General features: G+C 39.7%; 1 protein-coding gene and 1 long non-coding RNA gene across 3 annotated transcripts in view; one reads left to right on the top strand and one right to left on the bottom strand.

Annotated features, from left to right (window-relative positions):
* Window positions 1-5205: 5205 nt before the first annotated feature.
* Window positions 5206-27161, bottom strand: part of efemp1 (EGF containing fibulin extracellular matrix protein 1) — a 68555-nt gene continuing 46599 nt past the window's right edge. The window contains exons 5-11 of the mRNA XM_080848453.1: window positions 19821-19943; window positions 16099-16218; window positions 14304-14423; window positions 13761-13880; window positions 8477-8600; window positions 8054-8246; window positions 5206-7146 (exon numbers count right to left, since the gene is read on the bottom strand). Coding sequence (XP_080704579.1) covers window positions 6985-7146; window positions 8054-8246; window positions 8477-8600; window positions 13761-13880; window positions 14304-14423; window positions 16099-16218; window positions 19821-19943 — 962 coding nt within the window. The 3' untranslated portion in view covers window positions 5206-6984. The remainder of the gene's footprint in view (window positions 7147-8053; window positions 8247-8476; window positions 8601-13760; window positions 13881-14303; window positions 14424-16098; window positions 16219-19820; window positions 19944-27161) is intronic.
* On the top strand, window positions 11158-12517 carry LOC308373053. 2 transcript variants are annotated; one of them, XR_013968842.1, is made up of 5 exons: window positions 11158-11238; window positions 11385-11460; window positions 11554-11650; window positions 11765-11883; window positions 12098-12517. It is a non-coding gene; the product is annotated as an uncharacterized lncRNA (long non-coding RNA). The 2 variants fall into 2 exon arrangements; XR_013968843.1 differs by lacking the exon at window positions 11158-11238 and having other exon boundaries at window positions 11249-11460.

Consider the following 27161-nt stretch of genomic DNA (forward strand, 5'->3'; position numbering starts at 1 on the left):
ACGTTTTATAAATGTACGTACATGTTCAATTTTATTCCATTGTATCTGTGTTGACATCCCCGTATCAGATCAGAATCTAATATGTGTTCTGCCTTGAGGTCCTGGAATTGTACACAAAATCATTCAGGTATACCTTACAAGGCAGAGCATGCATTCTCTTGCTGCTCCAACAAGTCAATAAAGACCACTGGTATGCCAAACATTCTTGGAAAGTGAGAAACGTAAGACATGACTGGAATCTGATCAGGGATCAAGGCCATCCAATGTGCCGTCAACTACCTGACTACTTAAGAAAATATTTCATGTCTGGAGCATCAGTGGGAATCTGGCCCTGCTGGGCTGTCAGTCACATGGCCTCCCCTTCAGCATCTGCAAGTTTTGGAAAGTGGAAAAATGTGAATAGTTTCTCATCCAACCTGAAATCCAGGACAGATGTGGAGAGCAGGAACAAGGAAGAATGAGATGGTAGAAGACACAAGTAATGCTCATCTTTGGACAGAGGCCTGAATCATGCTTATCTGGCAGATCCCCCGAATGTCAATGAATATTATTTGCTCTGACCTTATTTGTCAACACATTGAGCCTGTGTGATTGTTCTCAACAACTGCCAGGATTTCATTTTTACATTCCCATTAGAGTAGTCAAGTTCTGTATCCCCAGTTACCTGGTAAGAATCCGTTTTATAGCCAATGTGTTGCTAGTTGTAGTTTCCTTCAGCCCCTCAACTACAATGTCAGCAAACAATAAAAGATCATCTATCAAATCTGCACTTTCACTTATTCATTAAAGCTACTAACAGCTAACAAACAGTGCAAGTAGGGTTTACATTGTATTAGTAGTATGTACACTACTGTTCAAAACTATGGAATCACTGACCGGATATACTATAGTGCAGACTTGCAAATTGAAATAACAACTGGAAATTGCTGATTTTGAATGAAATATCTACATAGGCTTATTGGGCTGGGAAGAGTGATGAGGGGTATTTAGGATGAAATGATGGCCTTTTTTCATAATGTATGGACATCAATGTATCCTGAAAGTATCCAGTTTGGCTAGGTAGTTACTCATCCAGTGTTAAATTATCAATCCAAACTCTTTGTGGATGAGAAGTGCCGCTGAACAGGCTTTAGTGGGATTTTCTCTTCTCTTTTGTACAATCTCTATACGTCTAGCCACGCCCATGTTCAGAGATGTAATGCCCAAAGTTAATTTCAATACATGTGTTTCAATGGCAATGTTCTATTTTTCAATTTAGTTTTTTTTATCAATGCCGTTTAAAAAATATATATATTATATCAATGCCAATCTCTGTTTTCGTGAGGCACAGAAAAAAATGAAAATATGCCAGAGTGCTCGACACTATATATCAACAATGGTAGAGGCAATGTGATGGTCCTCTGATGGTGATGTGATGTGCTTTGGAGGAGGATTAAAAGGAATCTTTTAACAAACTTTTAATGACTTTAATGAATTTACTGCAGTCTCAAAATTATTCAACCCCTTCATGACGAGCATCTTCAGTACTTAGTAGAGCACCCTTTTGCTGTTATGACCTGCTGCAAACGTGATGCATCTTGTATTTTGTGTTGAATTTGGACAAAACCCTTTTAAAATTAGTTTCATTAACTCTTTCCTGTCCGAGGCAAAATTGCTAGAAAATGGATAACTTGTTTCAAACATCAATAATAAATTATATATTGAATCACAATTGGTCATACTCAACTTTTTTTAATCCATGACAACTGGGATTTAATATTTGGTAAATTAGATTTTAAAAATATATTTCTATAATTATGCTAATTTATGCAAATATGTGCATAATTAGCATATTCCGTGACGCGTATTTTCAGTAAAACAGGGCTAGAACATAGAAAATAGTAGTGAATCCCAAACATTTGAAAGCAAAAAGTTAAATTGACATGTAGTGCACTTTATTTTAAGCTCTCATCCTTATTCAATAACCAGAACTGGCACAGGACACTTTTAAAGTACACATGTCACTATGCCGTAAAATAGTTGAATCTGACAATATGGACTACTATTAGCTAAATATGTACATTTACAATTTCTTATAGTTCTACATTTGTTAGTTGCTTTTCAATTATCAACTGTTTATGATATTCATCACTGTGCCAAACTTCAAAGCAGTTTATGTCAGCCTCGAATGAAAAAACTTGGCACCCAGTTGTGAAGAGAGTAAATTAGACCATCAGCTGCTAAATTCTTCGGACGATTCTAGATAATTTAGCAGCTAATGGTCTAATTCACTCATTTCACAACTTGACATCCCTTCTGGTTCACTGTCTGGCTCTCCTTTATTGTTTTCATCATCTAAAATAGCTAAAACTTCATCCAAAGTATATGATTTCGATGGTCTTGCTCGTCTCGGTAAAGACGCCATTTTGAAAGTATACGGGTGCGAAATTATGTCATGCGAGACTGACATAAAATTCAACTAATCCCATCTCGTGTACCATTCAAACACAGATAGAAGACATTTTGTCATTGGCTTACCTCCCTGTCACACAATATAATAGTTTTTTTTTACGTTTTCTATGTTAGGTTATGATAAAACAGCGGAATTACGTCATCAGTACTGTGGTACTGATATTTGCATGGCCGGACCTGAAAGAGTTAAACTACTGAAACAATTAATGTGTAATTTGTTTATTACAAACAGCTGAGAAATTGTATATTTTGCCAATAAACCTAAAAGGGCAATGGGGGTTGAATAATTTTGATTGCAACTGTAAAGTCAACCTAACAATAAAAGTAGCCTACTTTATAAATTGGAGGATTAAAGATGAGACGTGAAGGGTTTCACTTGTGCAAAGAATCCACATACATAGCAACATACTACCTTCTCAGAAGTCTCAAAGTCAGACGATAGTTATATGGTATACTAGCCTGACAATGTCATACTCATAATTCTAGTCAGAATATGAGTCTGATACTGCTCCATTGAGTTGTGATTATGGGGCGTGTTTCAACGAACCAGGAAAGAAAATGCCTCTTCGATCAATTGGATACCTAGAACCAATCAGAGCAACGTAGTATGACCATCTGATACATTAAACTTTTACCAGATACCGTAGGAAGGACGGCAAAAACATATTTTCGATTGACAAATGTCTTAATCGCGTTTCTCTGTTCCTTTTTCAAAATGAAAGCGCTGTCAATTCTGTGAGATATGCATGCTCACGTTATACTTATTAGCAGCGAGGATAGCTAGCTACTATGTGTTTCAATGGATTTTTGGTCTAAGCGTTAGCAATAACCTAACAATAATGATCTAGAGAGCTTCAGTTAAGACCTACAATACTCAGCAACATTCGTGTTGCACATACACAACTAACCGAGTCAATGTAGATATAAAAAAGTCGTGTAGATAGCTTAATTCAAATCAAATATTTCCCACTAACAGGCTCTCGAGACGCCGCCATCTTGGTACGATTTCGAATCTACCGTTTATTCAACTCAAGCATTGGTTGACCATCTGTCCATCATCGTATAAAGGCCGTCCTGACAATTTGATTGGCTAGATCCATTTCGGATCTGTGGTAATTTCTCCCCAACGGAGCAGTGCCAGACCGAACTTCCAGACCAAAAATGTTGTGGGCGGGGTTTGGTCTGGTATCCAGGCTAATGGTATACCACTGCGTTGACATAAAAAAAATGGCCAATGCTTTCGGCCAATGATTCGAATTATTCACTGCCATGTTCTTTGAGATAATACTCAGCAGTTGCCCCCCATGGATAGCATAGTCCGACTAAAGCCATAGTCAAATTAATACCGTAAACGTACTGACTGTCAGATGCAGCACTGAGATCTAGTAAAACCAGCCCTGAATCAGTATTCACCATATGTCATTTAACACTTTTAGAAGAGCCTTTTCAGTACTGTGAGGCTGTGAAATTTGTCAACTTGACCTCTTGATTTCAAACAATTGCTGAGTTTATTTTAAAACTACTTTTTGTCAATTATCTTAACTACAAAAGGCAGAGGTATGTTCTTGTTAAACATAGCGGAGTTCTCTTTTTAAGGGTGGATTAGTGGCAGCTGTTTTAGTGATTTGGGGGAACTATTTGCTGCAAATCAGTTGTTACACACTTAAAAAAAATATATATTTTTTTAAAGGCAGTGCATTGAGACAACATGTCATGGATTTAAGATGCTGAACAAGAGTCTTTTGGTCAATTGTATTAAATTGTGACGTAATTACTAAGTTATTTCTGGTGGTCGTAGAGACATCATAGTTTCGTTGTTTGACTGTATGGTGTTGACGATCAGTCTAGTTTAGATTTTTCCACACATTTATCTGTGTAGAGAGTTCTATCTGTTTTGGGGGGTTTGTAAGCTTGTCAACCATGACAAATAGAGTGCAGGTATTGTAGTTGTTCCTGTTAATCATCTTAGAGAATTGGAGCTGTCTAGCCCTGCATAACTCATAGTTCAAACTACAATGGCTTTGCTTATAGAGGGTCATAGGGGCTTCTCTCCACTTACGTTCAGCTTTCTTTCATTCTCATTTCAGGGCTTTTACCGTCATGGTGTTACTCAACAGTTCTCTGTCTGATCAGACAAGTGCAACAACACCCATGACCTTCATCCTGTCTCTGTGCTCATGACTGGTGACTTAGCTATGGCCTACATAAACTGAGCACTTGTTAAACATACCTAAGTCAGAAAGAAAATGAAATGATCAGAAAATGTCAAATCCTTAACCAGAACAGAAGGAATGTCGTGTGTGTGATCTCCAGTTTGCATAGACCGTTTCACCCAAGTTTCAAGTGGTGCAATAAGTTATTTGGCATTATTTTCATAATTGTCATATTGTCACATTAGTTGGCATTATTGTCATAATGTTATTATCTACTTGGATGTTAAAAACCTGCTATAATAAAATTGTTGTAATTAACAAAGTAACCATCTCTTAATTAACATGGACTGCATAGTGCACAGACAAAACCATATCATCCAATGATTCAGGCAAAAGGTGAAAGAAATAGTGAAGAGCAGTAGGGCAATGCCTTTTATACCTCATTAACGTTTTCCTCTCTATTTAACATTTTATATTATTATTTTATTTCCGATAATAAACACATAAGATAAACATATCCATGCAATCTCTTACCAATGGTCAAAAGTCATGAACCAACACAAAATATGTAGAAAAACAATGGTTTTATTATTAGGTTTATTTTTCACAACACTTTTCATTAATAGTTGAGAATACTGTGGTTTATGTGAGAAATACATTTTAAATACAGAAAAAAAAAAGTTGTCAATGTGCATTTGGTTATTTGGCACTCATAGAAACTTGATGAAACTGATAATGTTACGGGATCAATACTGTTTTGGGGATTCACCCAGATAAGTACATGCTTAATTTCTCTGTGGAACAGCTCTCTGAACACAAGTGAAACAATGAAATCAACAGAGAAAGAAAGAAGACCAAAAACAGAAGAAAAATAAGATGTTTTCACTCTCAGTGCTTGAGTAAATATCACAAAAAGTGCCTAAGGTGTCAAGGACCACTTAAGAGATATTCTGTATCACGATTGACGTTTCACTTTCAAGTAGTGTATATACTTACCGTTTCATTATAACTGGTCTTTGACTAAATCAGCCAGATTGGACAGGGTGAGATTTTATCAATAACTGCCTCAGCCAGAATTAGTCGTTAGAACCACTATACGTGATAAAATTATTTCTTTGGAGCATGTTACCACCACACTGAGTTATGAGAGAGCACATTACCACCACACTGAGTTATGAGAGAGCACATTACCACCACACTGTGTTATGAGAGAGCCCTGCCCATTTCTGCCACTGCCACTGCCAGAGCTTAGTTCTTGGCAGTGTGCCACAGAGACCAGTCATCAAGCACTGTTCATAGAGAAGTACAACTGATCCAAGCTTATGGCAGTAGCATCATACAACCACATACCCGACACCATCAGTGTGCCCTCTGATCTCAGCTCAGTTGGGCACAAGGTACATACACTCATTCACTGACACCATCAATGAACCCTCTGATCTCAGCTCAGTTAGGCACAAGGTACACTCACTCATTCACTGACACCATCAATGTGCCCTCTGATCTCAGCTCCCTTGAGCACATGTAGGTTTTTTTTATCCTATTTCTGGATATAACATTACAAATCTTTTCACTCTTCAATAGTGCTTCAATCTGAATCATAAAGAAGCTAATAGTCTTCATTATGTTCCACTTGCTATGTGTACAAAATAAGGCAGCATATCCAATGAAAGGGGACCAAGATCTGCTCTGGTCTGGTGGAATGGTTTTGGATTCTTTGGCTGAAATTGAAAGGCAATATATGTCAATTGCATCAACATCCTCCATTTGTTTCCAAAAACTGTCATTCATTCTTCTATCATTGGGTCCCCCAGTATAAAACATTACTCGTGTAAAGTGAGGGGTCATTGGGTATAAAACATTACTCATGTAAGGTGAGGGGTCATTGGGTATAAAACATTACTCATGTAAAGTGAGGGGTCATTGGGTATAAAACATTACTCATGTAAGGTGAGGGGTCATTGGGTATAAAACATTACTCATGTAAGGTGAGGGGTCATTGGGTCCCCCCAGTATAAAACATTATTTATGTAAGGTGAGGTGATGAGCTCTTCTTAGAACTTAATTTAATGACGCCAACTATCTTATTTTATCCTGTGCTATATAATAAAAGTGCATATTTCAGTGCACAGAATTTTTCATTTATTTCTCCCTACTAAGAGTAAGGTTAATAAGGGACACTGTTCAATAAAACATAGTTGGAATGTAGGTATAATTAGGTTTTTGGCGCTGAAAAGAGTGTGTGTATAGAGCCACACATTCATAACACACCTTACTCACACACAAGCAAGCCATCCCTTAAGTCTTGCCCTTGCTGCATTAGATAGCTATACTGTGGCACAGTGCATATGTATACATGGTGAAGGGACAGGTGTCACCACTAGAAGGGGTAGGGTCCCACAACGATGGTGAGCCGTAGTAAGGAGCTGGAGCGGTAGTTCATGGCAGTGTGGTAGGTCATCATCTCAAGGTCCAGGATCACCTCGAGAGGGCCACTCAAGGACTTGGTCATAACCAGCATGGCACTTGCATTGCTGACACGCTGAAAGCAAAGAGAGGGGTAGAGAGAGAGGGGAAATGAGAGAACCTATATATCACATTAATGTCAGCACTTAAAAATACACTTTTCAGCAGTAGTCACTAATTCACATTGATACTTTTCTTTCTTTATAATCCCTTATAGTTGGATTTCAAACTTGTGAGGACTATACTCTCACAAAATTGTTTATGATTGATAGAATGTCACAGACAACAGTAACTTGGTTTTCAAACTAAATTGCCATGCCCTAGTAGCCTACGCAAGATGCGTAGGGCATTATTCCATGCCAAAGTCCTTTTTTTGAATGTAATTGTTCTGTATGATAAACAAAAGAATATTGACCTCAAGAGGGTATTTGTTGGTTTTTGACACAAGGGCACAAAGAAGCAAAGCTTTCTCAGGCTTTCATGGACAGCTCCATAAATAAACGGTGAGCAACCTCAAGTTGTGCACACTATAGTTTTATAGTCACATAAACACCCATACAAAAGATGAGTAAACTTTACTATCAAATATAACTCCAATGGATTTTCAATCACAATTTCTATACGATACTGAAAGCGTTTACAGGTATCTCTGACAATATATCTCTATAGCCTGCTTTGTTCAAGAAGGTTGTCTTCTTCAGTTTGGCAAAATGCCTTGTTTCCAGACATATTTACCATCAGTTATAGCCTTCTTAATCCATAAAGATGCTGGAAAAGAACAGTGCTATACAGGATGTTTTTGAATCAGTACATTCCTATTTGAATCAACTTTCCCATGGCCTAATAGCATTAGCAAACACAACACAATGGAGAACAGACCTTTGTGTGAGTGATGGGAAGTGTTAGGGCCCTTACAAAATCACTCTCTTGAAGTGCTGGACCTCTCCAACTTCTCTCCACTAAGGTTATAAGTTTAGACTTACTCTGAGGAAAAAGTCCCCTCCTTCATTGCCAGCCTTGATCCTGAAGGTGTTGTGTGTGTTGGGGTAGATGTTGGTGGCCTGGATCTGGAAGATGTCAGCTGGCACAGAGCGGTCGGAGTAGATGTTCATGTACTTGTATACGATGGATTGGGCGACGCCGCGGCACACACTTGAGGATGGGCATACACATCGACTGAGGAGAAAAACTCATTCAGTAACTGGCAGGCTGCTTTATATTTTCTAGACTAGTTTTGAGAGACCAAAGGTTCTGCAGCACCTGCAAGCAAGATATGTCCATTTCATGTATTTCATATTAGTTCTTGGCATAGCAGGAAAGTGTTTGTATGTCTGTTACACAATGTTAGTTAGATTTTGTATTGACAAAGGGAAATGACACTTTGTGGAATCCACCCCAGGACATACTTTTCTGAGGTCCGTACATATGGCTCCTGGCAAGGGTTTCTGGGATAGCAGCGGAAGCCTCCATAGTAGTTCCAACACGTCTCGTCCTCTGTGCAAGTGTGACCAGTTTCACACTCATTCATGTCTGTGTGAGGGTTAGAAAACACAAATCATTGCTATCACTTCACCTCACAGAAAAATAATACTCAGCATTAAGTGAATACGTCAATATGTCAAAATGTGATGTCTTGTGTGTTTGTCCACCTCTCCTTTTGCATTGTATGATCTGTCTCTTTTATTGATTTAACATCAACTCCTGCTCAGGAACTGCATGTAATTCAGTCCTAGGCTATAATCTATAGGACTAGGTCAAACGCTTTGCACTGTCCCGGCAAAACAAACAAATAAATAAACAACTGACCAGAGCAAAATTACAAAACGAGTGACCAAATACAACTTGCTCGATTATTAATATGTAAAGTTTGTGTGTGTGTGTGTGTGTGTGTGTGTGTGTGTGTTACAGACACTGCATGAAATGTGGGATTTACGACAGTCTTCGACCCTGTGAATTGCCGTAGAAGCCCACATTGGTGTGAAAGCCCCCCCCCCCCCCCCCCTTCCCCTTGGCCAGGCCTAGGTTTTGTTATGTTAATTTAATTGACCTGGATTGAAACGACACTGGATTTACGACAGTTTTCGACCCTGTGTATTGCCGTAGAAGCCCACATTAGTGTGAAAGCCCACATTAGTGTGAAAGCCCTGCACAACTGCACAGTGGATGTGTGTACAACACATCTTCCAGCAATGCGTTCTATAGGGAGGAAAGATGCTGGGTGGGTGGTGTCTGCTCCCTGCAAACTCCAAACTTCTACTGGCTTTCCATAAAAATGTCTGTCAGGATGGGGATTAAGCCAAGAAACTTTAGCTAGAACATGTTTGCATGTAGTACTTTTTGTCATGACATTAACAACCAAGAACTGCTTTATAACGGCTGGTCTTGGTTCAGATAGAGGGTCAATGATGTGCACCTCAAAACTGTTAATGTTGGTACCAGCGTTTCCGTTGTCCGGTAATTGCCGGTCTTTGTCCGGAAAAAAAATGAAATGTCGGAAAATATTAGAGCTCACCTGTCAAATTGTCTGATTGGAATTTCTTAAAAATCCCGTCTCGCAAACACAATCTGAATTTGACATCAATCCTAATATTTAGGCCTATAAAGCAAACGTGCACTGCCCTTATTTTTGTTTGAAAGGAACAGGCTAATCTGCCGTTAGAAAGTAATTAAACAACACGCATATGCTGCATTTTAAATAAAGCACAATTTGCTGCGCAAACCGTCGGTTTCAAACAAGGAGCGAACTGAGTGAGAAGGATCAAACACGGCCAAGCAGACTAGCCTTGAAAGCTTTTTTCAAAGGCCAAATGCAACTGATGAGGGTGAACAGTCTGCCAAGGATGAATCTGTAATACCTGCAGTGATGCGTCTGAACGCGTTTCATTTCTGTCTATGCCCGCGCGTGAGCGCGCTGAAATGTCGGGCGTTTATGTCGATATGGAGTAACAAGTTCTGGTGCGAGGTAATTGATAGTCACATTAAAATGTTCTGTTATCACTGCAAAAAGGCAGGACGACGCAACGGATTCACAAGAGGGTCGAATCATTTTAAAATCTCTACTCTCATTGAACATAGTCAGAGCAATGACCATGTTGCATCGCTCAATTTAACGCCACAGCAGGTTGCGATTAAAGGCCACTTATTGACGCGCATCAGACATTAATGTTTTTTTCCCCATTGTAAACTTTGGCAAATAAACATGTTGCATTCTAAACTACCTGATTATGTTATGATTTAAGCTACGCATGCCGTCAGTTTTCTTCAATAGGCTAATTTAGAAGCAGAAATATATATTTGGCCGGCTTATCATTAAAATGTCCGCAAATGAAAACTCTGCCGGTCATTTTGACCGGCAACATTTTTCTCTAGCGGAACCTCTGGTTGGTACACCACTTAGCATATACATACGCTGATCTCTCTGCTCTAGATCCTTCTGTGGAGTAATTTACATTGAGATATGAAACCCTTTTGCATGTCATGCTAAAACAGTCAACCTCAATTATACAGTTGTCAGGGTACATCTGGTGATACATTGTTCGCAAAGCACATCTGTCATGCTCATCTAAGATAATCCTATGGAATGGAGAGATTGGCAGCATGTTACAGTTTTCTAAGACACGTTACAGTTTTCTGAACACAATAGTTTGTTTAATCAAAAGCTACATTGAATTGAGTAAATCTTTACATTTTAATCTAGTGCAATTAACTTTTACCCAGCACCACTTTTTACAGTGTAATTGAGTGTTGGCACTTTAGAAAAGGATGACACACAAGTGATTATGTAGGCTACTGTATAAATACCAATGTCTGTTTTAAAGATAGCTGCACTTACAGTATATACTCAAAATCATACATTGTATATTCTTCATGCAGCTTTGTTGCGTGAATTTGTCTCCAGCAATTTAGACCTCCATAAAAAGATTATAATTCCATATTTTACCCAAGCTTATGTGTCAGGTACTTTAGATTTACTTGTTCAAACACACGCGTCGTGGGCGCACGAACGGTCTCGCGAGACAAATGAGATCACTGCCGCCAACAATTTCAACCTGAACCGCAGAATTTAAACTGCTGCCAGAATCCCAACGCCAAGACGTCTCCAGTTCTCCACTCCAGTTCCCTCTCAACGGGAATCTCCTACCGCCGCATCACAGCTGCAGCTGTCGCGGTAAGTCTATTTATTTTTAGGTGATTTCTTCTTACAGACATACAAGGCCTCAGACTTTGCTCACAAGCAATGTAAATTATTCAGGGAAATCATTGTGAAACGTGCCAGCTGCCCATATTGCTAAACTCTGAAAATGTGTATTGTAGGCCTACTACTACAGGAAACAGTGAGGCGTTTACACAACAGAGAGGATAACGCCATGCCATACGACCCAATGCAAGGGTGAGACAAATACAAAAAACAAATACAGGATCTGTTCGGCTAAAGTAGGTGTATCATTCTCTATCATTCAACTAAACATTTTGTTTTTCACAGATTGAGCTCACCGCATAAGACGGCAGTCACAACTGATTTGGTGGCAGCCCTGTCCCAATGTACGAACATGAGCGGTGTGGACCCTGGAATTATATAAGTAAGTGACCTTATATATTACTTTTGTTTTCAGTTTGTTGTTATCTGTGGCATCTGAGGCAGCACAACGATGTTATCTGTTATTTAACTTTTAACTTAATTATTTATTTTCCAGCGGCTTGTAAGACGTAGTACGAAACTGTCCGGAGAAATTACCGATACAGCCAGCCATGCCTTGCAGCCCAGGCATCAGTCACAAAGTCTGCAGCCCGTCTACGCCAGAGAAGAAAGAGGGTAAGATTGATTAGATCAGCTCTAGGCTACAGTAATTGCAGCGCATGATCCTATGTAATCGTGTTAATAAAGAGGGACGTTTTTGCATCAGAAACGATGTCCTTTATAAACAAATGCACAAATGCAGTCGTTAAACACATTTGATGGACGAACTATAGAAATATGCGTTATCGTTGTGTCAGCACAGCGGCACTAATTTGGTTTATCTTTACAGCTGTTGGAGGCGAGGATGGCTGTCTTGGCGAGGGAAGAAATGGACCTATGGAAGTACGTTACTCTGGACCTGATGTCCGATGAAGGGGATTGCACAGACGAGGGGGAAACTGGCTGGATCGTGCGGCAGCCTCTTTTCAGAAGCAACGAGCTCTCTGACCTGTGTGCGGCTCTGCAGGGAAGACTCGACCCGGACCCCAGACATGCGCTGACGCACCATAGAAGGCTTCGTGTCGGCACACCGTCGCCAAGACTACCACCACCGGTGTATGACTCTGAGGCTGCAAAGAGACATTTCCGCCACTATTAAAGCCGTTGCAAAAATATTTTGTCCCAGTGCTGTGTTGCTGTCATTGCTGCTGCTGCTGTTTTTTTCTCTCTTTTTTTCTGTGTAAATAAAGCTTTGGTTTTCAATTCCTGACTAAGGTCTTCAATGCTCGATTTGTCTAAAGCAACTGCCTTTCTATTAGGCCTACTATGATTATGATTATTTAAATGATTAATAAGAAATTCATTAATTTCATATAAAACCATTATTAGTAGCCTATATTATTATAATATTATTATACATAAATTATTAATTTTGTTTTTATGAGGCAATAGCTGTTAATGGGAGGGGCTACGATTTTGTCAGTTGAAAGTTGACCAATAGGGAAGAATCTCTTTCCCCAATCACAAGACGGTTACATTTTAAATCATGGTCATTTTCAACCAATGGCTGCATTGTGTGTGAGGCTACAGTCAATATGCTAATAAGAGCCTTTCACACCTCTGTCAGCGGGAGGTGAGAAGTTAACACATCGCCCCCCTCTCCCCTCTTGGCCTGTATGCGGGAAATTCCGTGAATTTGCGGCAGACGGAAATTTCGGGGGAATGTCCGATATCAACCAGGAATGCTTATCATTCGCGGCAGTATCACAGCATTTACGGGCCCGATAATCTTGCTTTTCGTGCAGTGAGATGAACTGCTATGGCCTATAGTTCAGGGATGTACTTCATGATCTGCACAAACAATCTTGTGATGTACTGTATGTATCTTGAATTAGATGAATTTCTTGACATTCTAAATTGACATTATTACAGTAGAATAAAGGCTTTTTAAAGTTGATTAGACAATGTACCTCTTCTTTGTATTTACTCCATCCGTAAATCAGGTACTCTCTTTGGAAAAACTAGAACTACCAAGGAGATTAGCAGCAATTGTGGAATATTCCTTATACCGCACAACTCAAGCAATCTTTAGGTTTCCCCACACATGTTTGACATATGCTGAAATAGGTGTGCTGACATTGCTTATGTTTATGCTTCATCCATTGTGCTTATGCTGCCAAAAAGGATGTTTTATCCATTCAAATGCATGTATTTTATATGAGAAAATTGAAGAGATAAATATGAGGTTTGTTCCTTTGACTTCGATAAACCAGTCATCGGACCCATACAGCTCAGATTAGTCATATAACATGTATGCCTTAGGTGACTATTCTCTTCAGGTTGATGTAATAGCTCCATGGTGTTCCGTAGCGCCAGAATAATTTCCATTCCAGTCAGATTGAAAATATGCCAATGTTCTACTGTACATTTCTGGGAGACTGAATGACTGATGCACGAGACCCTGCATGGTAAGAGGCCTGTTGTCATATTTCAGGGAGAAGTCAAGATAGTACCCTGGCACATTCTTGTTCCCTGCAGCTGGTATCCATCCGGGCAGGTGCAGGAGTATGCGCCTGGGTCATTGATACACATATACTGACACATGTAGCTGGAGAAGGCACACTCGTCAATGTCTGGAAAGCAGGACATGCAAGCGTACATAGACAAGATTAAATATTATATAGATATTTAGATTTCCGTAGACAAATAACTGGTCGGGAAAATATATATAAGTATCTTTTGTAAAGCAGAAAATGGTAGGCCTGTATATATGTTTACATATATATATGTGTGTGTGTGTGTGTGCGTGTGTGTGTGCGTGTGTGTGTGTGTGTGTGTGTGTGTGTGTGTGTGTGTGTGTGTGTGTGTGTGTGTGTGTGTGTGTGTGTGTGTGTGTGTGTGTGTGTGTGTGTGTGTGTGTGTGTGTATGTGTGTGTGTGTGTGTATGTATGTTTATTTATATATATATAAATATAAAATGTTTGTATGTACAGTATATGTACTGTATGTATGTATCATCTTTACGCATGAAATACTGCAAGTCACCCATCACATACCTACACAGTTGACCGAGTCTGATGCCAGCTCATAGCCCTGATTACACTGGCATACGAAAGAGCCCATGAGGTTGTAGCACTGATGCTCACAGGGATTATCAGTATCGCACTCATCAAGATCTGAGTACAGAGTTTTAAAAGAAAGTTTCAGTAATTCATTTAATTTTCAAAAAAAACATTGGTATAGTTTTCATCAAGTTAAAAACTGTAATAGATGTTCCTCTTTTTAGCGAAATCCTGATATCTCTACATCCTGATAAACATGATGATCATATTGGTAATGAGCACTGAAAAAGTTTTAGATTTTTTACAAAAAAAACAACAATTTTTGATTATTGATGATTTGATTAATGATTATGGTCTCTCCTTCTACTTCAGTGCATAAATCACACTATTGCATAGAATACACTGGTGTCCATTAGAATGGTCAGGGCAAACAAACTTTTCATATATAACTAGCATTGGTCTTGGCCCTTTTATATTAGGCTGTCAGCAAATTCAACGCAATTCAATTTGATTTATATTGGGCCAAAACACAAATCATCGCAAGGCCCTTCACAGAGCCCAGAGCCTGAACCCTCCTGGAGCCCAGCACAAAGGGGACAGGGCAGACAATAGAAGTAAGAAACCTTGAGCAGAAGCTCAGCTTATAACGGGTGAGAGAGGTATTAATAGAAAAATTAGAGAGGGGGGGGGGGGGGGGGGGTCAGAAACATGGCAGATGATTTCATACACATATTTACATGTGGTTAATGTGCACAATACATACAAAATGAAAAGTGGATAAGATGGGGAGAGAGCATTAAAGTTTTGGAGAACAGCTTATTGGGTATACAGTGTGCTCATAATGTTACTATTACAAGGGTAAGTAGAGCAATGAAACCGAGAACTATGTTGGCGTTGGGTAGAAAGCCCAGCACAGAGTATGTAGATGTATCATAAGCGGGGTAAAATGAATGCATGTGGTGTGTTTGGGGTGGGTAGGTGTAGAAGTAGGCCAAGGGTTTCTGCAAGTAGATCAGGTGGAGAGGCTAGAGCAGCATCCCACAGCGAATAGTCTACACTAGGAGGGGAGGGGAAGAAACAGACAAGCAAAGACCAGAAAGTGTTTTTGAATCTGAACAGGAAGGGAATATCTTGCCTGAACAAGGTGTCTCACAGTGTGAAAGAATAGTTCCTATATCTAATAGCAAGAGCAAAGCCATTGCAATGCAGTTTCCTCTCACTCGAAAGTCTAACGGTGTGATTAAGAAATCTTAAAGAAGGAAAGGGACCAGGACACAGAGGTCCAATGGGAGTAAACAAACCATCTAAAACCCCCTGACACCTTCAACACTACTCCTGTGAGTTGATTCTGACCAGCTGCTCCCACTCTCAACAGGATGCACAACCAGAGCAGTCAAATCAGACCACTGGCAGGAGTCAAAAGGCTGATGTGATGAAATAAACACATACTGTACACAAACACACACACACAAGCACGCACACACACACACACAAACACACACACACATACTGTACACAAACACACACACATACTGTACACAAACACACACACACACACACACACACACACACACACATACTAACACAACACACACACACATAAACACATACTGAACACAAACACACACACACACACACACACACACACACTGTACACAGACACACACAATTGTGCTGACATATTCGCACACACGCAAACATACATACACAGAAACCATCCCGTGCCAAACTATCAGGAGGATTTTCAGGGGTTGCAGCTGTATACAGGAGGATCGGCCAGAGAACTCACCCACACAGCTGTGGTTATTGTTGGACAGCTTATAGCCAGTGTCACACTCACAGTAGTAGGAGCCAACAGTGTTGACACATCTGTGCATGCAGTAGTGGGATATGAGACACTCATCTCTATCTGTAGGAAAATGTGAACACAAACACATAGACGCACACATCAATACACAAACACATAGACACACACATCAATACACAAACACATAGATACACACAACAATACACAAGTCCTTGGTTAACCTCTAGCGGTGTTAATGTTCCGGGCGGCTCGTTACCACAACATAAACATTGAAAGCAGACAACAATGGTTTTCTTACTAAAGTAACGCTTGTTTATTTAGTCCAGTTAAAAACAAGTGACTGGCAGTTGCACAAAGTGTGAAGGCAACAAGACTGAACCCCTGTAATGCTATGTCTTCTCAAAGATATTCTACTGGGTCAATCCAAAGCACTTTAGAAGAGGATGTATTACTGAGAGTTAGTTCACTGATGAGCTCCACCTCATGCAAACCACACATGAGGGTTTTGAATAAAACACAAATTGGGTCTGTTTTTGACACTTTCTGAAAGTAGCATTCTTGTCTGGACTACTGACTTACGCACTACTGTTTCTAAAAACCGTACAATAGCTGTATCACATTTAGCCTCTTTCATCATTATGCAGTAAGTAGAGGGTCAAAACTAGTCCTTTGAGCAGCAGATGGAACTGTCTCATATGTCATATTTGACAAGCCTAAAAAACGAACTTAAAATGAATGAGTTGAAAGAGTTAATGCATGAAAGAGTTTTGATGTTGTGTGGCAATATTGCAGCAGTTAGAAGCTTTTACAGCCTACAGGCTACCCATACACATGCAATGACTTGGTGTTCAGAAGATCCAGTAAAAAAGTTGTGGTACATCTGTTAGTCAGTACGTTTACATGATGGCATTTATCCGATAATGGCTTTAGTCGGGGTTTGCTATCCATGGGGGGCAACTGCTTTTATCTCACAATACATGGCAGTGAAAAATCTGAAACATTGGTTGCGTCTGTTCAAATCAAATGTGGAATGTTTACAAGCGGGCACCTGCTACCGTTGATTATTCAGTAAATAAGTTGTGAAATGAAACAAAAACACATCACAGTTAAAGTTGTATTAGTATTGATTGATTCACATCGATATGAATGGATGACATGACTTACAAGTGGTGGAAAAGCAATCTGAAAATATTTGTTCAGTGAATTAGCTAGCAGCGATTATCATATCATAGACATATATGATGCATGTATATACAGTCCTGCTCACCGTTATTGGCACCCCTAGTGTATATGAGCAAACAGGGTATGAAAAAATATGTCTGTGCTGTTTATCCTCTTGGTGTTTCACTCAAAATATTCACAAAAATCGTACCTTTTCATGGAAGTTAAATTATTGTAAGAAAAAACAACGGTTGAGATTAAATAAATATTTTTCCCAAAAACATGTGTGTCACTATTATTGGCACCCTTAGAAAAATCTTATAATTGAAATCTAACTGAAGTATATTTCCAGTCATGTTTTACATTTTTAAGTTCACCTGTTTAATTATGAACTCTTAAGAGGTTAACCATGACTTCCTGTTCCACTGACGTACAAATATGAGGTGACACAGGCCAAATTCCATTAGTCATTCTTCACAATGGGAAAGACCCAAGAACACAGTGACGATGTGCGATGAAAAGTTGTTGAGCTGCACAAATCAAGTAATGGACAAAAAAAAATCTTGTACCAGTTGAAAAACCCATTTCCACTATCATGGAAATAATAAAGAAGTTTAAAGCGTCAGGAGATGTTAAGAATCAGCCTGAAAGACGACGTGTGTGTACATAGACCCCACGCGCCATGAGGAGGATAATTTGACTGGCAAAATATTCTCCAAGGATCACAGCTGGAGAATTGCAGACATTAGTTGAGTCTTGGGGTCAGAAAGTCTCCAAAACTACCATCAGACGCCACCTACATCACCCCAGGTTGATTTGGAGGGTTGCCAGAAAAAAGCCTCTGCTGTCAATCAAATACAAACTAAAGTGCCTACAGTTTGCCAAATGGAAGTCAGACTTTCAAGGGGACTGAGTTAAATGGTCAGATGAGACCAAAATAAAGCTTTTTGGCAAAAACAACAAAGGTGGGTTTGGCGTAGACAGAAAGATAGCCATACAGAAAAGCACCCCATACCCACTGTGAAGTATGGTGGCGGATCTTTGATGTTGTGGGGCTGTTTTTCTTACAAAGGCCCTGGACATCTTGTTAGGATACATGGTATCATGGACTCCATCAAATACCAGCAGATATTAAATGAAAACCTAACAGCCCCCTCTAGTAAGCTTAAAATGGGCCATGGTTGGACCTTCCAGCAGGACAATGATCCGAAGCATCCCTTAAAATCAACACAAAAATGGTTCACCGACTGCAGAATAAAGGTTTTGCCATGGCCATCACAGTCCCCCGACCTAAACCCCATAGAAAATCTGTGGGATGAGCTGAAGCCGAGTCTACAAGCGTTGACCTCAGAATCTGAAGGATCTGGAGAGATACTGTATGTAAGAATGGTGTCAGGTCCCGTGCCATGTGTTCACCAACCTTATCACGCATTATAGGAGAAGACTCAGAGCTGTTATCTTGGCAAAGGGAGGCTGCACAAAACATTTAATTAAGGGGTGCCAATAACTGTGGCACACATGTTTTGAAGAATAATATTCATTTAATGTCAAAAAAACGTTTTCTCTCAATTATTTTACCTCAATGAAAAGGTAAGATGTGTATGAATATTTTGAGTGGAAGACCAAGAGGATAAACAGCACAGACATATTTTTTCATAGCCTCTTTGCTCATATTCACTAGGGGTGACAATAATGGTGAGCAGGACTGTATGTCTATGGACGGGATCTCAAGCATGCGCAAAGACGTAAACTCCAGTTGATTCTCTGATTTCAGTAGTTACATTTGTGCGTTCTCCGATAAACATCCAACTCCGATCGAGTTATCTTGGGGTGTAAATCGGACTTTAGTTGGAGATGAACATTTTTAATATTTGGAGTTACATGAAATGGGTCTTCGATTTAAATTGGATAAAGCCAGAAATTCTACATGATACATGTAACCGCAGTGAGTGTTACGTCCTTTTTAAAGGACAAATAATATGTTGTTAGCAATTCTGTTAGTTGCCAATATTGAGATTATATGTAGTGAGCTAGAGTATGAATGGTTAGAATATATAATTTTGTCCAGGATTTATTTAGCATGTACATTAATAGCCTAGACCACATGATAAAAGCTTATGATAGCTTGACACTTCACAGAAAGCCACTATGTTGAGGGGAAGGGTACTTCACTAAAGATGAATGAAAATATGTTTTAAAAATGTATGAAAGTTATTTTACTGTTGAGCTCCATTAACCTTCAAAAGACAGAAAATTGTAAATGGACACATTGCTATTTTTGGACGGTACTTAAATTAATGCAACACTCATAATAGTTTTGTTTAATAGGAAAATTATGTATGCCATATTTGAGCATGATATATTTAAGCATAGCTGAAATTGCCTCCTTAGCAAAAGAAAAGCACACAAAATGATTTGAGAGTTGAAAGTTTAGAGAGTTTAACATCATATAAAAAACAACAACTGCAAACCAAATGCTAGTAGTGAACACAATGTCCATCACATGCTATGTGGTCTTTGAAGGGAGGAGGCAGACTACATACCCACACACTGGTCCCCCATCTTTTGGTACCCAGGCTGGCACTGACAGCTGAAGGACCCTCTGGTGTTGTAGCAGGTCTGATCGGCACTGCAGGTGTGGGAGCCAGTTGCACATTCATCAGTATCTGAAAAGACATAGGGCTATCACACTTACTGCAGGTCCAAATGAAACCCTTTAGTACTACCAATCTGTCAAATCCATGAGAGGTCAGAATGTTTTCCAAGCTCTAGTAAGTTCATTGATGTGGATGCAGCACCAGAACACACAGGAACATGTGGCAGTATGTTTTCCAGTTGTCTGATAGAAACATATAAAAATAGCACCAGCAGGCTAGGGACGGATCATGACTGGTTGACTCTTCTACAGGAGCTCACTGGGGTGGGTCATATTGGGCAGGCACGTAGGGCTGACTACATCCTTTCCAGTGGTAGTTCGGTAGGAAACACTGTCTCACCAGAAGCATCCATTTGCTGATCGCCACCTCAACCTAATTTTCTTCTCAATTATACTAGCCATTCAAGCTGCTAAGACTGATTTCCTGCTAGCCATTTTCATTTTACGCCGCCTCCCTTCAATCCGAAGTGTGCATGCAAAATATATGGCAGGTGTGATCTTGGTTGTAGTTGCAGAGTCCAGGAGAGCAAGATAGTTTTTTTTCAGAACACTTTCTTCATGACACCTGTCACATTGTAAACTCAAGCAACACAAGGAACAGATCACAAAGCACTTATATATGAACATCCTCAAGACAAATGGACATATACTCAAGACTAATGGACATATAAACACAGATAATTAGCATAGTTACCCCCCTTCAGATTAGAAGTCAGGCAGGTGTGGCAGCAACAAGAGGTTTTAAAAATAAATCTGCATTTGCGTCAGGCTTCCACACGGCACTGCCTGGCCCTTCTGGCCTGTTGCTCATGGCAGCGTAGTGAAGCAAGCGCATGATGTCACCCTGGCCCTGCGCCCCACCTGGAGCCTGGAGTCTGAGTAAACAAGAGCAGAGCCCCCAGCTCCACTTCCACATCACAAACCTGGGCTGACCTCTCGTTTGGCCAGAGAACGGGCCGCTGCTAGGGAAGCAGGCCTCATAGAGCAGGCCCCCTGGGAATGTGTGCGGAAAAAGTGAAGAGGACTCTCCCTCTCTCTCTCCCTCTCTCTCTCCCTCTCTCTCTCACTCACTCTCTCTCCCCCTCTCTCTCTCTCTCCCTCTATCTCTCTCCATCTTTCCCTCTCTCTCTCTCTCTCTCTCTTGCTTTACCCTGACTTCTACCACACATTCTCCCCTGTCTCCTACAGAAGCAGAGAACAATCCCCGAAACTAGTAGTGACATTCATTTCAATTCATTTCAAGAGTATCCATAAAATATGAATATCCCAAGGAGCACAACTCAGGGCAAATTAAATGGTCTATTACATTTTCCTGTACCAGGTTAATTGCTCTACTCAATGTCATCATTATGACCTCTAATACTTCTCTACAATTTTATCATACAACTCACAGATAAAACATCTAACAAATCAAGGCACATGAAAACAAGTCTTTGTCTCATAAGTGGGCCTAATAGATGAGCTTCCTGTTCATTTGATCTGTTATCTTGCTCAACAAATCCCTTTAATAGACATGGTGGAGGCTAAAGACAGACTTGCATCAGATCTGATGTAATTATCCATAATAATAATAACCAAATCCTTAAACTTCAGCACAAAAGATTCCCCAGATGGATTTCTACAGGCATGACAGAGCTTGTTGTCATAACCACACTAGGGCGCATGGTGTTGTTTTTTTCTAAGCCTTTGTAATGGAAAGCGGGCTCCCATCCAAAGAACAACCAGAGTCACAGAGGACACAATAACTGTTAGAAGGTCACAATCCATTACATTTCACAGCATACATTTGTCAGTCATCCATGGGAGTGGAATTGTTTAGTTTTAAACACCAATTCATTACATATAATACAAAATATAAAACTGACTGGTTTGATTGGGTCCCGTGTAAAGTCCATTCAAGGTTCTTAGGATAACAGCAGACCATGAATGCCAATTCATGGTCTTAATTCATGGTTATTAAACCATGTTATTAGTCAAAAAGGAAGAAAATATTTTGGACGATATTGGTATGTTTAAGACTGTGTTTAAGGATTTAATTCAAAATGAGAAATGGTTAAATCCCTTTAAAATATTTAATATGAGGGAAATTGAAAGAAATTGAAGGATACAAGTCAGTTGTGAGTGTCATTGTGTCAACATCAGATTTAATTTGACACTCACTACAAGAAACATCAGTAACTGATCAACTATTCAGTTGAGTGAAACAGGCCAAGGAATTTCAGTGCAGTTTTTCAGCTGCAAGAACCAATGCCAGAAGAGACAGTGGAGAGGACACTTTCCACTAGAGATTTAGGCCCAATCCCAACCCCCCGCCCCCTTGGCCCGTCCCCTCCGTTGTGTGCGCTCCTGTGTGGGGTAGGGGGTCCCGTTTCTTTTGGGAATCGAGGGGTAGTGGTCATTTTCAGATGCAGACTCTGTGATAGTGGTAGAAGAAAATACCCAGAATGCTTTGCCAACTGAGGCAGTGGAACATGGTGTGGGAAAAGAAGCCCACACCTGCAAATGTCTTTTTTATTGGTATTATAGATGCCAAGGAATATGTGATTGTATCGTTCTAATATGCATTTTAGGAAAATCACTATTCACAATGTGAATCGTGTAAATCACTATTCACAATATTAATCGTGTGAATCACTATTCACAATATTAATCGTGTGAATCACTATTCACAATGTCCATCGAGTAAATCACTATTCACAAGGTCAATCGTGTAAACGACGACTTGTGAGCAGTGGTGGTCCGTCAGGTCCAGCAAGGCCTTCTCTGCTGGCCTAAACATCATCAGAAAATAAATGTAATAAAATACATTTAATTTTAATATTTTCTTTTCATAAATATGTATTAAATGATTCCCCATAGTCCATTCTCTTCATTTCATAGCTTCCAGCGTTGTTTATTTATGTTAAAGCTTTCATCCAATCATATTTCAGCTATCATGTGTTGCCAGGCTCCGAGAAATCTTCCCCGAGGCCTTCACAATTAACAGTGAGGGCACCTGTAGTGTTGCCAGGCTCCAAGAAATCTTCCCCCGAGGCCTTCAGAATTAACAGTGAAGGCGCCTGTACATCTGATTGGTTATCACAACTGGCTGTTTCAGTTAATTTAAGTCAGGGTTTCTCAACCCATGGGCAGCGGAGCACTATCATTGGGCCGCGAAAATGTTTCAGATTCATTTTTTTCCCATTGGTGGGCAGCGGAGCGAGTAACTGATTTTAAATTGAGAACCGTATTGATTAAGAACGTCAAAGTTAACGCGTACATCTATGATATTATTGTGGCCGAGATTAATATGATACAATTTTTGAATGCAGTTAACGCAACTTTGTTTACTTCCGGTGTGCGTTGAAACAAAACCGGCGCGTGCGTGCCTGCAGTCAGTTAGGCAGAAGCGACCGAGACGGTAGTGAAAGTCGGAGAGAGCTGAGGGATTGTTTGGCGGAAAGTTTCTGTTTAAGAGGCAAAATGACAGAACAATCGACAAATCTAAAGTTGTATGTAGCATTTGTCAAGCTGAATTTAGCTGTCACTGAAGCAACTCGTCTTTAAGTTATCGCCTTAATGCAAAGCACCCGACAGAAAGCAACCCCAGGTTAGATGGTCGCCAACCCACACTATTCATTTACCGTCGAGTGGCAACATTGTGTTTCGCATATTCCTTGCTTGATGGCGAGAGAGCACGAAAAGTATACCATTAAACAACAGTGTCTAAAATACACGCTGTCTGAAGTGATTACTCGTAAATGTATAGGATTCGACAAACGTCAGTAACGTTGCATTAGTGTTGTTTTTGTGCGTTATCTTTGGAGTGGATATGCTTTTCTGTGGACAGCTACCAAATCAAACGACTGCCCAGGAATGATTGGTGCTATTTATGTTGATAAAAGATTGCAGCCACAGATTTAATTCATTATTTAAATTATTCTAATCATTATATTGACCTATTTGAACCTATTTGTTTGCATGTCTGAAGCATCACCTATTTTAATTAGGCCTAGCTGAGTGGTCTTGTTTGCATGTTCCATCACTTGTTTTGAGTACATGCTATCTTTTGGGTCCTGACTTGCTTGTTGTGCACAAATAGGCCTAGGCCTACTGCAATTCAGTTCTCTGTGTGTATTTATGTTGTTTTAGGGTGCACAATACAATTTTGATGCAATATCTAGAGTTAGATTTTCTTTTATTTCTTTCTTGGCTTCCACCTGTGGCAGGTGCTGATGTTGCTTTTTCTCACACATAACAATCGCTTATTAATTAGAATTAATGGATTATAGATTCAATTAGCCTAATGGAATATAGATTTGCTAAAATAAGCGGGGTGTCTGTTGGGCCCCGACCTGTTGCAAATACAAAAAGTTGGGCCTCGGAGTCAAAAAGGTTGGGAACCCCTGATTTAAGTTGAATGAACTGAAACAGACAGATAACCAATCAGATTTCGAGTTGGCGACATTGGGGCCAGCTAGCAGGCATCACGTTGAACGTGACACGTACACGTTCTTTGATTGGATACGCACTAGTGAGGCAGACTGAGGCAGTGCCTCAGGAAGTGCTCATTTTAGTTGCAGATGGTGGTGGTGAATTAGCGAAAACGTAAATTTCTGTTTATTTTCAACTCACAATGGCTGAAGGAGGAGATATCGATTTGGTCGCTAATATAATAGAGAGATAATAGAGAGATGGATATTGTGAGGATCGGGTCAGTTTAATGAAACTGCTTTGCAGGTGGGACAATGCGATGTTTAGTGGACAAACTTGTTAAAGCTAACATAGACTACTTTCGGTGGACTTAATAAAACTTTGTAGACTAATCCCTGAAAATCGCCTTTTATTTTTAAGTTGTGACAGTATCCAAGCGATCATATAACTGTGAGTTTACTACTCTTAATGTATTGTTAATACGGGTGTATTGATTTTAAATGCTCCGGAAATATTAATAAAGTCTGTTGTACTTGACTATGTTAAGGTGATGCAATGCTCACTTACACTGCCTTTCTGTATGGTTCGAGAGCCATGGCGTCATAATGATGGTATTAAGAGGTGGATTCACTCAGCTTAACTGTCGTGTAGTAGGACATCGCTGAAGGCCTAGTCGTGAAATGCACGGACCGCCTGCTTGTGAGTGACCGTAAAGTTATATCCATGTCCCGTGTATGAAGCTTAAAAAATGACCCAGCAGCAATATCTCTGCATTTGATATCAATGCAGGACAGACATGTCTATGGCTAGGACTACACTCTTAACCCTTTGTTTTGAGGGGGAAAACCAAGTGGCACTAAAAAACAAGGGGTAGGGGTAAAAATAGGAAATGGAACTGGGCCTTGCTGTGCTGATAAGTAGCATATGACATACTATTAGCACACAAGCGCTAACATATTATACATTCAGCAGAAACTCATGGTCATTTTGGTACATGACAAAATAATGCCAGGGTCAGGAGAGGAGCAAAATTAGCAATGTATGTGGAACCATACATCACGTGATTGGTGAGGTCTGTATCTCCTGCACTGAAAGTTAAAACAGTGCTTGCACTGAGCATTTAAGAATTCTGACCCGATAAGCCGATGATGGTGCATTTCCTGATCACTTGTGGGCAAAATACAGACAGCATTTTGTAGGTGTCAGCTCTGTGAGCTGAGAGCATTTCCATGATGGCGTCAACGGAAAGATCAACAGCGTAACACACATGGGGGCAGGAAACAGCTGGACAACTATAAAATGTTGGCTTAATTATAACGGCAGCATTAAACACGCACACAGACAAATCTGCTTAATTCTATTGTCTTTCAACCTGTTGCTATTGCTCCGGTTAAGAGGTCAAGATCACTTTTCACCAGAGAGAATACATGCTAGAATGAACCGACACTGAGTACTCTCATTGCAGTTTTTTGTGGCTAAAAAGAGAATTCCAATCTTACTATTTGACGTGTATTGAATGTGCAAAAAAACAGGTAGACCTATGCTGATTATCATTAATGTACATTAAATGTCAAACTCTGATCTCATTATAAAACCTAGAATAACTAGCATACTAATAGCTCCATGGGGCTTGTTTATTGTGGCCAGTTGGTGTAGCCAGATCTTGTCTGATAATTTTTATGCTGATTCATTGTTTTGTGTGGTACTCTACAAGGCCTTGCAGTTTACCTAACCTTAACCTTAACCTTACAGGGAACAGAAAAAAGATTATACATCTTTTACTCACTTCTGGTACAAAACCATATTTCATGTCAGTGTTGTGTTTTCACCCTCTTTCCCTCTAATGGATGTTTTTGGAGAGATAAACATTGATGACATCTGATCCTGAGGAATTTCCTGTTCACTCCTATCTCCTTTTTCTTGAAGGTGCTGTGCATAACCCAATGTTCCAAACTAACACCGGCTCAACAGGAAACATTTAGGATGGGTCTTGTTATAATGGGCTTGCCAAGTTACATTCTCAACCACACAACACAACACAACACCTATCTCAGAAAGGAAATAATTTCTCCCATAAAAGCATCAAATGGAAAGATCTACCTCAAGCATTCCTGATACATTAATCTCAAAGAAATGCATCCTCATGAAAAATTTAAATTTCTTTTAAAAGGGCATTTGAATGGAAATATACACAAACTTTTGTCATCACTTAATGCTTAAGATCTTTTGTTGGCTCTGCCTCTGCTGGATTCCTAGCATGGTTTATACACTGTGCCTCAACATACTTTGATCCAAAGACATGAATAAAATGAAGGCAGAGGATCTAAGCTCAAAGTGCAAGACAATATGTATATATATTTATGTCTGGTCATAGATTGTGAACTTCAAACATACAGTCTAAGAAAAAATCTTCTTCATGAGTTCTCCAAAAGCTTGCTGTCAACAGGGGGAACTCTTCACACTTGATCACTGCTGTGAAATTTAGCCATAAACATTACAAGTACACTTCAAAGCTGAAATACCCCTCATTGCAACCTATTTCCCAAAAGGCAGCTTTCAACAAAGACCCAATATTCATTTCTGAGTTCTTTCAACAAATTACATCACATTGCTGTGATTCATGAAATCTGTTATTATAATCCATTTAACAGAATTAAAGTTAGCTTTAGACTCTTGAGAGTTTCATGCCACAAATGAGAAAGCTTTTAGTATTATCAAATAAACTTTCAATAACTTCAGATACAGACTTAAATTAGTGAGAGAATGCATATGATAAATATACAATCATCATGTCAAACCAATGTTGGTTGGTGAT

The sequence above is a fragment of the Sprattus sprattus genome (assembly GCF_963457725.1).
Source record: "Sprattus sprattus genome assembly, chromosome: 12".
Classification (NCBI taxonomy): domain Eukaryota; kingdom Metazoa; phylum Chordata; class Actinopteri; order Clupeiformes; family Clupeidae; genus Sprattus; species Sprattus sprattus.